This window comes from Chiroxiphia lanceolata, chromosome 4 (genome assembly GCF_009829145.1).
Source record: "Chiroxiphia lanceolata isolate bChiLan1 chromosome 4, bChiLan1.pri, whole genome shotgun sequence".
Lineage (NCBI taxonomy): Eukaryota > Metazoa > Chordata > Aves > Passeriformes > Pipridae > Chiroxiphia > Chiroxiphia lanceolata.
The window spans coordinates 46220068-46233474 of record NC_045640.1 but is presented as its reverse complement, the minus strand read 5'-3'; the positions used below and the strand labels follow the sequence as shown (position 1 = coordinate 46233474).

Genomic DNA, 13407 nt, shown 5'->3' with positions numbered 1-13407 from the left:
TGGCTTTGACTTGCTGAATATGGTCTCACATGGGTCAGCAGAGTGGTGAAACAGCTGGAGAACGTGTTTGAAGGAGCCCTGCATGTTTTTCTGAGATTAGATGAAGAGATGACTCAGTTTCTAAACGTGGATGTAGGGAGGAGGTTGGCAGCAGTTCTGCAGGACAGCACTGAAGGAGAAAGGGCCTGGCCATGGCAAATTCAAGCTGTACTGGCAACAGGGAAATAATATGCAAGGCAAGTGTCTTGCAAAGCTTGAGGCTGGGTACTCAGCGGGACTCAAGAAATAGCCAAACATTCAACCAGCCCACATAAAACAAGACTGGATCCGTTTTGAATGCCAAGTTTCAATTTGATGACAAACACTTTTACAGGTATTAGCACAGGGCCTGCACAGCATGGGATGTTAACCTGATCAAAACTCTTTCCCTTGAGTTTGGGCACTTGAGACTGTTTCTGGTGTTGGTCCTGGCACCTTGCAGCAGCATTCCCGGAAGACTAGAGGCTAACAATAGTTTTGTAGCTTTTTCAGCTGTATTATTTTAAGATTGGGTGGGTGGCTTCTTGCTCTCATGTAAACAGAAATTCTTATCTCCAGGTTATCCTGATACTTTCCCCTATGATAGCTCATGCTTCTCCAGCCTGAACAGTCCTAGGTTTTGGGTCCTAGGCTCAGTGCTTGAACTGGAGAACTGGAGAAAAGCATTAAGATTTCTGCTGCCCTCAAGGCAGCCTGGCAGCCCCTTTCCCTCTGACCAGGTTCCCAGTGGACACAAGAAAGATTGCAAGAGAGCTCTCTGCCAGTGCCTGCTATCCCCGTGGAGAACAGATTCCCAGGAGCTGGGCATAGCTGCTGACTGGTGTATTTGTAGTGCAGGTGAGTTTGGTGGGGAGGTTGTGTTTCCTACACAAGATGAGGCTGAGACCCAAGACAAGCACTGGGCAGGCAGTGCTGCTAGAAGCCCTCTTGCCCAGTGGTCTGGTGACCCAGCCTACCTGCTTCACAGCACTCCTCAAAGCTGGGGGATATCCCAGGAGTAAAAGCCAACCTTGTTCTCCAGAGGTGTGTTATATGTGACTGCTTTGCCAATAGCACTTCTCACCCTGCACGCTCACATGTGCAGGGACATGTCCCACCAGCCACACAAGTTACCCTAGGACAGGCTCAGTTCTGCTTTGGCTTCTTAGCAAGCAGCAGCAAAAGAGCAAGGCCATAGGAGAGGGAAAGGATGCTGTTGCAAGAAATCCAAAGCAGGGGAAAATGGGGCTTGAAACTCCTGCCAGGGTGTTTATGCTGGGGCTTAGTCTGGGTCCTGCACCTCCACTGTCCTCCTGTAGTCTGCCTCCTGGTCTCTTATGGGCCTGAGTGATCACTAGGGCCACTATGGCTGCAAGCAGCAATATGGGCAGGATTGGGGCAGATGTTGCTGGCCCTGTCTGGCCCCCATCCTAGTCACAACAGAGACTGTCCCCACTTCCTGCCCTGCTCCCCTTGCCTATGTGTTCATTCTGGTACACCCCTAAGCCCATCTTTCACAACCCAGAGTGTCTGGTTTGGCTGTTTTGTCCTTAATGATCTTGATCTGCCCCCCCAGAGAGGGGGAACTGGGGACAACTCACATCTAAACCGTACAAATGTCCCTATCCGAGTCAGCAGGGGCTTGCTACCATGTGTCCCTCTGCACCTCTGGCCAGGAGAGCCCCCAGGAAGCACCACAGACATGAATTGCCCTTGGTGGAGCAGCAGGAGTGATGACCATGTCCCGGACAGTCAGAGAGAGGTGTCCTGAAGCACAGAGATGGTGGAAGAGAGCAGCAAAAGGGAAGGCCACCAGTCGGTATGGGGCTGCAGGGAGAAGGACAAGCAGGTCTGTGGTACACATCGAACACCTTCCTCAACTGCCTCCAATGCCTGGAGAAAGGACTGAGCCAAGGGCTGCTCTGGCTCCTCCTTATATGTGGCAGGATCTCAGAAAAAACATAGCTGAACCAAGGAAACAGAGGTATCTGCTGGAAGGAGGATATGTTTTTTGTATTTGTCAGTGTTGACTCCTTCAAGAACCTCTGTCCCAAGGTTTGTGTGTAGGTGGAAAAAGCTGGGGTTGGTTATTTGCTCTGTCAGCCACCTGGGCCATTATCACATACTTTGAAGACATCAAGAGTGAGATAAGATCCTCTTTGAGCTGCCACACATGGCATGTTGGGATGCAACGCTGAGTAAAATTCCCACGTACTCCTGGAGGCTTGGTCCTTCCTCTTTGCTTCCTCTCCGTTCATACCTTCACAGAAAGCAGTAGCTTTTTTCCAGCTCTGGCCTCATGTGTTATAGGGTAGTGGTGGGAACATGCCAGCATTTAAACCCCCGGTCACAGGAAAGTGAGGATGGGTTCTGCCACTTCTCAGTGACAGGGGAGGGTGAGCCCATCAGCCCCACCACTCAAACCAAGCTCCAGAGCCTTTTCATTTACTAGAGATAAAGGAATAGCTCTAGTCTCTCCAACCCATCATTCTTCAAGTAAATAAATAATTTTTTTAAAAAGACCCATAGAAATACTTGTGATGGTAGAAATTAGTCATTGTGGTTAAATTGTTCAAATTGCACATTCATTCAAAAATGTGCCATATGAGAAAGTAAAAGGTCCTCTTTTGAGCCAGACTTGGAAAGTGATTTCAATAGTCATCTCTAGGGTGATGTGAAGCACATTCATGTTGCTCCCATAATACCACCAGCAGTATTTCATGCTAAACAGACCAAAAATCTCAAGAAAATCAGTCTACATGATTTGGATCTTCTCAGTGAGATACAGCTATGAAAAAACAGACAAATTCAAATGGAAAAAGAATGGATGTTTTAAATCTCAGTTGATACCTGCTTTATTTTGAGCGTATAAACAGTGTGAATACAAAGAGGAATACCTAGTATTTCCTTCTGGAACTAAAAACATTGGAGGGGGAGAAAACGTAAAGTTTTCTCCTTCCTTTGATGACTGCTTCAAAAGATTTAGTGTTTTTCATTTAAAAGAAAAAAATTAATGCTTAAAGTTAGAGAAGTCACCGCTTATTAAAGAGATTTTGATTTTAAAGGTATATCAAGTCTGACTTATACGAGTGCTTCCACTCTTAACTGAGCTTTTCAAGCTGTCATGATGTTAGAAAGCTTACCACATAGCTTGGATGAATTATTTTGTTATAAGAAGGCAGAACATCAAAACTCTATGGAAAAAATTATTAGAGCAAATCCTGCATAGAAACCAGTTTTATTTTGCTGTATTTGTGCAGGGTATATTTTAAGAGCAGGTGATAACACTGGAGAGAAGCTTTTTCCATGTCAATTTTGGCATGCATGGCATGCAGCAACAGCCTGGTTTCACTCTGCCAAATCCATGGAGTCTGGTATTGACTTTGCTGAGTAAATATTTTTTAAGGCCTGCTTAAGCAATTCCCTGCTATGGTTCTGCAAAAATGCCCTTGCTTTTCAAGAAGCAGAAACAGATTTCCACAGTAGCACTGCAAATATTAACACACTGCTCATGCCTCTCATTTTATACCATCAAATGCTGGACACTGGAAGCATATGAGCCATAGTGAAGTAAAGCATGCTTTGTGTCAGCATTATTTGCTTGATTTCCATGTGCTAAACAAGCAACAGCCAGTTCCTGGCAAAGGAATTAATTGTTTGACAATACAGTGGGTGACACGAGCAGGCTGACCACTGTCACAGCAAACTCTGGGCATAAAATTCGAGCAGATACCACTCAGATACAATCTTTGGGCTACTACTCTGGTGGCATACAGCACTGTTCTGGAAACATTTCTGGTTGCGCCTTTGCCTTTTCTTCAGATAAAAAGCACATAAATGGGAAGGGAGGCTATTAAATCAGGTTGAGGAAGTCTGAACTGAGCTCCTGTCTCTGACTTTTTCTGTGACCTTAGGAAAGCCGCTTAACTCTCACTCACAAAGCAGAAATGATAGTTTGTGTCTCCCTGTGGTTTTACAAGGCAGAATCAACCACAAACCTTGCAACTTTACATTTGGCTGTGATATGCAGGACATGAAAGTACCTAAATGAGAAAGGAATTAAGTAATAAACGCAATGATTTATTAAAACACAGGGTGGAGAAGTGAGTGCTGGAAGTTGCTGGGCCAGGAATACCCAAATGCCCTTGAAATACCCCAATTCCTCTCCAGTGCACAGGAAGTAGTGCTCTTCTCACTGGGGCAGGCAGCATTGAGAGTTGGAGCTCGCCAGTCCATGGAGGGCCCTCAAAGTGCCTTTCTGCTGAATTCCAGAAAAAGAACAGCTGAGTTACTCAAGGCACATGAGCAAGAGCTATCTTGGAGAGGGAGCAATGAAAAAAGGATCAGGAAGTCCATTCGCTGCACTTCTTTTCCTCCTCAGCTACAATTTTTGGGTGCATCTGGGCTGCCTTTTTGCAGCAGCACAGCACCTGGATGTCAGGAGTACACAAGGGACATGGACATGCTGGGAAGAGTCCAGCAAGGGGTTGATGATGATGAAGGGACTGGACCATCTCTGATCGGAGGAGAGGCTGAGAGCAGAGACTGTTCAGCCTGGAGAAGAGAAGGCTCAGGCAGGGGGAGATTATAGGTGTACTGGTAAGTACTGACGGGGAGGAATGAAGGACAAAAGGTGATGAACGCAAGCTGAAATGCATGAAATCCCATCCAAACCCAAGAAAATACTTGTGTATGTGTGTATGTGTAGCGTGTGCATACTGTGTGTATGTGTGCTAGGTGTAGGAGCAGGGGTGTGAGTGTTCTATGTTTTGTGTTGTGAGTGTGGTTGTATGTTGTGTGCACAGTGCATGTTTCATGTGTATTGTGTGTGTTCAGTGTGTGGGGTGATAATCCAGAGCTGTGTATGGCCCGAGCTAGGACTCAGTCCCATAGGGGTGCCAAGGGGGCCCAGAAGCAGCTTCAGCCACAGATGGGGTCAGGCATGTGGGAGAGGGGACTGTGGGGCACCTGATGGTTTATGGGACAGATACAGGGGAAGCTGGGGGTACCCAGGGGGTTATGAGGCACATGGGATGTTGTGGGACCCTGAGGGAGGTATGGGGCATCCAGAAAAGCAATGTGATATCTGAAGGGTGAGGATACTGAGGGAGAGAGCTGGGTGCACATCCAAGAGATCAGGGGGACTCTGGGCTGGGGGAGTGGGGATGGTTATGGGGCACCCATAGGAGTTGTGGAGCGACTAAGAAAAGATGAGAGGGCACAGGAAAGGTCAGACACCCTAGGGGTCCATGGGACATCCATGATGCTGGGAAAAGGGGTTTATAAGGCACATGGGTGGCTAGATCCACCTTGGACAGGATTGAGGGCACCCAAGGGGCTTAGGGGCCACCAGAGAGGGGTAAGATCACAGGATTCCCCCAGAAGCTGATGCTGGAGCCCAGGCCTGTGACACCTCCTTTATTTCAGGCATTAATGGAGCCTCCAGTGGGAGGGAGAATCCGTATCCCCACCTACAGCCCCCACACGTCCAGCCTCACTGCGGGGGCGCGTAGGTGCCGGCAAGGTGCACGGGCAGCCCGTCCCGGCAGGCGACCCGCACGTGGTGCTGGACCTGCCGGGCGCGGTAGGCACAGGGGGGCCGGGTGTCCCCCCCCCGCAGGCGGCAGGCTGTTATGCCCATGGCTGTGGGGGTGCTCTGGAACCCTGAGGCATCAGGTTCCCGGGAGCAGGCAGCCACCAGATCCTGGGCCGGCGCGTGCACGAAGGTGTTGGAGGGCTTGCAGGGCCTCCCCTGGGCCGTCACCTGCCGGCGTGCCAGCATGGTCTCGCAGTAGCGGTGCGCCGCGAGCGTGGATGTCCGTGGGTAGTCCACGTGCTGCCGCAGGAACTTCTCGTAGCGGCTCTCGCCCTCCACCCCTGCCAGTGCCGCCAGCACCAGGGTCATGCATAGCACCCAGCCTGCCATGGACACCTGTGGAAAGCAGGGTTAGGGTCATCTGGACTTCTGGGCCCCCAGTTGGAAACCCCACCCTGGATGCTTGATTTCTCTACAAACTCCCCCTCCCAAACACCTGGGTCCCTTGCAAATCCCCTCTAAATGCATGGGGACCCACCGCTGGACAAATGGGCCATGTGTGTCTCACCTGGATGCCTGGACACCCTATAGAATACCCCACAGACACCTGAGTTATGCACTCCCCAGAAGCTTCAGTCCCCTAGAGAACACCCGCTACCTGCTCCTCAGCCGCCTGGGTCCCCTATGGATGGCGTCCCTGCCCCAGTGCCCAGATGCCATACACAGCCTCCCTCTCCCATCGGATGCTTGGGTTCTTCACAGCCCCCTCCCACAGACATTCCCTTACACATCCCTCACCCCCACCTGTGTGTGCGCGCCTCAGTTTCCCTTATGGCCTCAAGGTCTCCGGGATCCCTCCCACTCCTCTGCACATCTTTTATACTGGTCCCAGCTGGGCCCAATGGGCAAGGATCCAGGAGGAGGGGCAGAAGAGTAAAGAGCAAGGTCCAGTGGATGTCTGGGAAGAGACAGGTATCCAGGAGGCCCCACTCACCCTCTTGGCTCCCCCCAAGGTCATTAGGTAGTCATTAACAAACCACGTGACTGTCTGCACACATCCCCTTGGTGTCCCCTGCCCATGTTGCCTTGGATCATGCATCCTGGCTTGGCCACCTGTCCCATGAGAGGCAGGACACCTGGGCCTCTTTGGGTGGCAGGGCAAGATAACTAGTTCCCTGGTGGGGACAGAATGTCAGCATCACCTCAAGGGGACCTGACTGATGTTCCTGCTCCTCTTGAAACACATGGCACATCCACGGCTGTCCTGCAGTGCTTCAGGAGCTATGCATCCCTTTTCCTTGTGTCCCCTTGCAGGCAAGTTCATACCCCTGGGAAGTGCATTTTGCCTCACTGCTACCTCATATGCTCCCAGCCACTCCACTGAGGCAGAGAACAGCAAAGAACCAGAAGCCAGTCCGAGCCTATCAAAGACCCATCCCTTTCCCTTGACCATCCTGATGGACTGCCATGGAAAGCATGTCCCGTTCAGGGGGAGAGGCTGTCACCACTGGGTGCAAGTGGTCTCCATCGTCCTCTTCAGAGACACGATAGAGACTGTGATGGGAAGTGGCAAATGGGAGAACGTGCACAGGAGCCCTCAGCTGCCCTTCTCCCACATGAACAGCCAACTCTGAGCCCACCAGTGATTCAAGGAGGACAAGGAATGGGCCTCAGTTCTAGAACCATGGGCGGCTGAGAGATGCACTTTTGAGCTGCCCCTTGTCTGTCCCAGGCCCACCATGTCTTTCAGCCTTGGGTACACTTGGTCCTCGGCACCACCTTCCCCAAAATAGCTGTCACAGTTCCAAGACTCGCCACAATGAAAGTGCAGAGGGTCCTGCCCTGGGCTCTGGTGGCATTTCTACAGCCTCTCAAGAAATCCTCCTCAAAAGTGCACAGCCCCTGCAGCGGGAACAGCTCAGGCACCAGGCCAAAACCTTGCAGACAGGGAAGGTCAGCACAGCCCCCTTGCTGACTCTCAGATGCTGACAATACCCTGCTCCTGCTGGGCATGGAAGGAGGATGGGGACTCTCATCAGAACCCTCCAGACACCCTCTGCTTTCCGCTGTCCTGGTGTAGGTGGAAAAGGGATGGTGTCTGCAGGAAGAGGAACAAGCCTGGATGTCTGGCAATGGGCTGACTCCAGCTGGCATGGCACAGGTACCTATGTTGGAGCCTTTTCTACCCGGCAGACCTTCAGGTGTATCCTTCCCAAAGGTCGCTGTGATGTCTATTCATGAACCACAGCCTGTGGTCCATTTTTGTCCCAGGGAGTCCCGACTGCCTGGTGCTGTCCTGGGCACTGCATCTCCCTCTCTCATCCCTGCCCACCATCCCAGATGGGCTGATTGGAGCCTCCTGCTGCCCTGTGGCAAGAGGAGCCATCAGGTGAGGCACTTGGGGAAGCCTAGACCAGGAACTTCTGGTTGTCCCTCCGGCACCCCATGGCATGGGAATGTTGCCAATTTTGGGAGCTTTCTAAACACAGACACAGAGACTAGTTTAGAAAGGAGACACTGCTTTCTGTGCTTTCTGGGCAGGGTGCTAGATGAAGGTTTCCACATATCAAGCACACCATGGGGTAAAAAGTTACATCTTTTGTACAATAAAGTTTACATGAACTGCCTACCTAATGCATATTTATTTGTATGACGTAATCTTACACAACGCTTAAAACACAAAAGCTCTTTTCTTTCTTAAGCAACTTCTACTGTACAAGTTATCCAACGACACCAGTTACGTTTACAAAAGGCCAGAAGACTCAGCCTGGGGGACAGATAATTCAGCTTGAAGGCATCAGGAAGGAAACGTAACTGATGCGTAGGCAGGCGGAGAATATGTATTAAATAGGCGGGTTCAGGTAAACTTTACTGTAAAAAAGATGCAACTTTTTACCCGACGGCACCTACCTTTCGCCCGGGCAGAGCCGGCGCAGCGAGCCTGGTCTCCGTGGCCCTCGGGTGCCCGATCTCCGGGTCGCGGTGCGGGCGCTCCGCAGGGCGCAGGGCGCAGCTGTGCCGGGAGGGGGCGCTCACGGGCACGGCCGCGCCGAGCGCTCCCCCGGCCCCCCCGCGCCGTTGGTTCCGTCCCGCCGTGGTACGGCCCGGCGGGGGGGGGGGGGGCACCGCCCGGCCCCTCCCGGCGCGAGGCGTCCCCGTGCTCGCAGGTCTCGCGCGAGTGCCGGTCTCGTATAATCTCGCGGGAGCGCGCGCGCTCCGCCCTTTCGCGGCGCGGGCGGGACGATGGCGGTCGGGAAGAACAAGCGCCTCACCAAGGGCGGCAAGAAGGGCGCCAAGAAGAAAGTGTGAGGGCGGCCGGGGCGCGGGCGGGCGGTGCCCGGGGGCGCCGGGCGGAGCGCTGCGGCGGCGGGATGCCGGCGATGCGGGGCGGATGGCGGCGGCGGCCAGGCTGGAGCGGGGCCCGGGCTGTCATGGCGGCTGCCGGGCGGGCCTGGGCCTAGAGAGGCGGCATGTGGGGAGGGAGGATTTACTGAAGCTCGGCTTGGCCTGAGAAAGTCGGTTAAAAAATCTTGTTCCTTCATTCGATTTAAGGGTCGATCCTTTCTCCAAGAAGGACTGGTACGATGTCAAAGCACCGGCGATGTTTAATATCCGAAACATCGGGAAGACACTTGTCACCAGGACCCAAGGAACTAGTGAGTAGTTGGGGTTTGTGCAGTAGAGGGGCATGTGTCTCCTCCGTGCGCTGGCTCCAAGCGGGACTCGATTAAAGAACTGCTGACAAATGGGTTTTGCTCGTAATAATGAACCTGGAAGTTAAGAAAAAACAGGTATCTCTGGCTCAGTTGGGTGATTTAAGTCAGTTTTCTTGAGTTGGGCAAGTTGTTTGAATAAATGAGCTTAGTTGCAAGGAAGTTCATATGGTGAGGTCCTTGTTTGTACAAGAAACCAAACCATGGAGGACAGGATAGGCCTGAAGTTTCTAATGAGCTGCTATGCTGGTAACCTAGTGGGTTGGAGAAAAGTTAGGAATTAAGGAGTCATTTTGACTGTCACGGGGGAGATGTGGGACAGTGCCACAGGAGACCTTGATCATAACAGGATCATAACGACCAGCATGTAAAGGGACTAAAGTTTAAAGCTTTTGGATAAAGGTGTCTCATCTCTGTTGAGAGCTGGAATTGCTGATTTAATGTGAGTGCGTGTAGGCGTATCACTGAATGGTAAAGTTGTTTTTATAGGATCTGGCACACCTTAGGAAAAGGAAACGTGTTAGGGATGCAGGGGGATCTGGATAGGGGTAACAGTACTTTTGGAAGCCTAGCTGTGCAGAATGGCTAAATAGTTACACTGTACTGCATTTATGAAGATGTTCATTACTTTCAACTGTAACATGAAACAAGTAAAATAAGGGTCACTGTAAACCAAGTGTGAATCAGCCAGTGTTAAAAGGGTTGTTAGAGGGGGAGCTGTGAAATGACTGGGGTGTTGGTTGCTGTTTCATTTCTGCTGTGGCGTTTTTGTTTTTCATTGCTGTTCATAATTTCCAAATACTCTGGAACCTGTTCCACTTAAAACAACCCAAACTATTACATGTGGTGCAGTCTGCAGCACGCTGGTGTTCATGTGCCCCATCTGATACAGTCGCCTGGAAAGATCCATCTCAGAGTTAACAAAACCCAGTATTTGGCTCTGTGAATTGATTTGATCTGGCTCAAGACACAAATGAACTGCAGCGCTGCAAGGCCCTGGCATTGCATCCCCAGGGGTTGGGCTCCATCTTGGAGGCCTTTCCAGCCTTAGTGATTCTGGGATCACCACCATTAGAAAACATCCAATGGGAATTTGGTACCTGATTTGAACAGTGCGCTTCTAATGTTAATAAAAGGTATTTTATTTTGTTCCATCGCACAGAAATTGCCTCTGACGGACTAAAGGGCCGTGTGTTCGAAGTGAGTCTGGCTGACCTGCAGAATGATGAGGTTGCCTTCCGTAAATTCAAACTGATCACTGAGGACGTTCAGGGCAAAAATTGTCTGACCAACTTCCATGGAATGGACCTCACCCGGGACAAAATGTGCTCCATGGTCAAAAAATGGCAGGTGTGTAAAGAGCAAGGTCTGTGTTCCTGCCGGAGCCCTTAGGAAGGGGGGAAGCACTGGAGCGTTGTGAAGCTGTTTGAGGTGGCAGCGGCAGGTGTTAGTGATGTCGGGTTAGAGGGGTTGGGGAACCTCTCTGTCATGTGGGGGTAAATGTCTCTTTCTTTTCCAGACAATGATTGAAGCCCACGTCGATGTCAAGACCACGGACGGTTACCTGCTGCGCCTCTTCTGCGTGGGCTTCACCAAGAAGCGCAATAACCAGATCCGCAAGACCTCCTATGCCCAGCATCAGCAGGTCCGGCAGATCCGTAAAAAGATGATGGAAATCATGACCCGGGAGGTGCAGACCAATGACCTGAAGGAAGTTGTCAATAAGCTGTAAGCTCTGACTGTGTTCTCTTTTTCTCCCCTACAGTTTCAATAGTTGTTTGTTGGTTGGGTGTTGCTGAGAACTTGGAGAATGCTGGTGCTTCCTGTGCCATTTGGCAGAGACCAGGCAGGAAGCCTCTCATGTTGGAAAGGCAAAGGCCATTTTCTGCAGATAGCTTCTCTTGGTCTCTGCATCTCGTACCCACTGTAGCATTTGCATAAATGTAAAATCGTGCTCTCCAGAGGATTTGTGATTCTGCAGACTAAAGTTGTAATTCTCATCAGCTGGGGCTGTGAGTGTTCTGGGTTCTTCTGATATAAGAAGGTTTTCCAAAGTGTGATATTTGCTTCCAGAAGTTTGATTGGAGATTTGTTGTCAAAATGAGCACGCTTCCCCTATGCTCCTTTTAACACTGCAAGAGAAATGTCTTAGAATCTAAACATACTTGAAGAAAAATGTCAGAGTGAAGGTTGCATTAATGATGTGAACTTATATAGATTATTTTGTACTCTTTAAAGATTTTTTAAGCCTGTGTTGCTGGTGAAGAAGCAGGCAGAGTTTTTAACATTGTGGCACTACTGTGCTCTGTGATTTCTCAGGATCCCAGACAGCATTGGCAAGGACATCGAGAAGGCCTGTCAGTCCATTTACCCTCTGCACGACGTCTACGTCCGCAAGGTTAAGATGCTGAAGAAGCCCAAGTTTGAATGTAAGTCAGTTACTGCAGACATTCAGTGTTCCTGGAGAAGGATGTGGGAAGCAGTCACTTTAAATGTGTTTGCTTTCGGATAAAGATGTTACAGCAGCATCATGAACTTATGTAGCTGTAGTATTGAATTGGTGTGTTCTTGTCTGACTTTGTGGCTTCCAGGATTGAAAGCAAAGCAGTGAGCATTGAGTTCAGAGCTTTCTGAATTCTCACCTGAAACTGCTGCTGAATGCTTAAAGGCTTTACCTTGGGAATGAATGATGACAAAATGTTTCGGTCCCAAATGACATGGAATGATTCTATTTTCCCATTTTCTGACATTCCCATGTAATGCAGTAGTAGGTTCTTGAGTCCAAATCTTTTTAGAAAAAGTTTAATTTGTAATTGTGTTATGTTGCACTTAGTTCAGTCTTTTTTCCGTCTGACTGTCAGTTACTGCAGCACCATCTCCTTCCATGAGCTTTCTGGAATGGACTTGGTCATACCTGTATTAAATGTTCTGGTGGTTCGTGTATGATGAGCAATTGAGTAATTTACACCGTTTAAACAGGTGCATCTCTCACTGTTTATGTTGCTGCTTCTTTTTAGTGGGCAAGCTGATGGAGCTGCATGGTGAAGGTGGTGGTGCTGGAAAGCCCTCTGGGGACGAGGCAGGCACTAAAGTAGAGCGAGCTGATGGATACGAGCCGCCCGTGCAAGAATCTGTCTGAAACTAAAAATTGGTGGAAAATAAAAGTTTTAATATACAGAACTAATGTTTGATTGCCTCTATTGCTACTGGGCAACATTGGTGCTGGATGCATGGATGGGTTTTCAGTAAGGTAAACCTATTGCCTTGGTTTAAAAACAAAGAAAAAAAAAGACTTGTGTTAGACTGGTGTTTTTCATGATTGGTGTTGCAAGATGGGTGGAAGGGAGGTTGTCCTTTTTGTGGATTCTCTGTGTTGGTTTTTCCAGTAATTCTGCTCCTCACAAAAGAAATCTTGGGTATCTGTGCAGAGGTTGCATTAATGAGAGGTGCCTCACAGAGCAGCATTGTACGGGGATAACGGGGCTGCTGTTTCAGAATTTTTCTGCTGTTTCAGAATTTTTTATTATAGGGAAGTCTTGAGGATTTATCTGGACTACTTGCCTAAAAATTACATGTATATGTTTAAGCTTCCTCGTGGTAATTTAATACAACCTCTTGTGGGATAGATGTGGTCTCCCATAATCAGAAGTTGTTTAAATATCTTAAAGTTGTAGTTATGATTATGGAAGCAGTGTTTGTTTTGAGCAGTGCAGAAATGCAGAGCATGCTCAAGAGCAGTAGGGGGTTGCATGTTGGTTTTTAACCTCTGTCAGAACTGAGGGGTAACTAATCATGGTTGAAAAACCTGTGAAACTTTAGGGGGAAAAATTATACCGTAAAAAGGCAACAGTCTGTGTTCTGAAAACAAAGCATACTTAAGGGATCTGCTGGGTAATTTTAAGACTGTTTATTATCTGATAGCATTTTTTCTTGTTCAGGCTTCAAAATGGAGGAGTGTTTTTTCTGACTGAAATGAAATTTTTGTGCTATGAACGTTTTGTTTAGTATTAGTCCTGTGAAAATGTTGGTAAGTTTCTAATTTAAAAGCTGAGAACAAAATGGGGAGGTCACTGAGAGCTGTAGATCTCACAGCTGGCTGTCATATAGCATAGGATAAGAAATGGGGGAAAATAGTGAAAT

At 49.3% G+C, this 13407-nt stretch overlaps 2 protein-coding genes and 1 non-coding gene across 4 annotated transcripts; 2 read left to right on the top strand and 1 right to left on the bottom strand.

Moving 5' to 3' along the window:
* Positions 1-5420: 5420 nt before the first annotated feature.
* Positions 5421-8576, bottom strand: LOC116786395 (ribonuclease CL2-like). 2 transcript variants are annotated; one of them, XM_032686942.1, is made up of 2 exons: positions 8465-8576; positions 5421-5950 (listed from the first exon to the last, which is right to left on the bottom strand). In XM_032686942.1, the coding sequence occupies exon 2, from the start codon at positions 5942-5944 to the stop codon at positions 5513-5515; it is 432 nt and encodes a 143-aa protein (XP_032542833.1). In that variant the 5' UTR covers positions 5945-5950; positions 8465-8576; the 3' UTR covers positions 5421-5512. The 2 variants fall into 2 exon arrangements, with proteins under 2 accessions (XP_032542833.1, XP_032542832.1); XM_032686941.1 differs by lacking the exon at positions 8465-8576 and adding an exon at positions 6366-6496 and having other exon boundaries at positions 5421-5955.
* A 147-nt stretch (positions 8577-8723) lies between these two features.
* Positions 8724-12451, top strand: RPS3A (ribosomal protein S3A). The gene is made up of 6 exons (XM_032686176.1): positions 8724-8859; positions 9107-9210; positions 10430-10617; positions 10787-10995; positions 11587-11696; positions 12285-12451. Exons 1-6 carry the CDS (start codon positions 8798-8800, stop codon positions 12404-12406), a joined length of 795 nt encoding a protein of 264 aa, XP_032542067.1. The 5' UTR covers positions 8724-8797; the 3' UTR covers positions 12407-12451.
* Positions 11949-12018, top strand: LOC116786514. The gene has a single exon (XR_004356981.1). It is a non-coding gene; the product is annotated as a small nucleolar RNA SNORD73 (small nucleolar RNA).
* Positions 12452-13407: the final 956 nt, after the last annotated feature.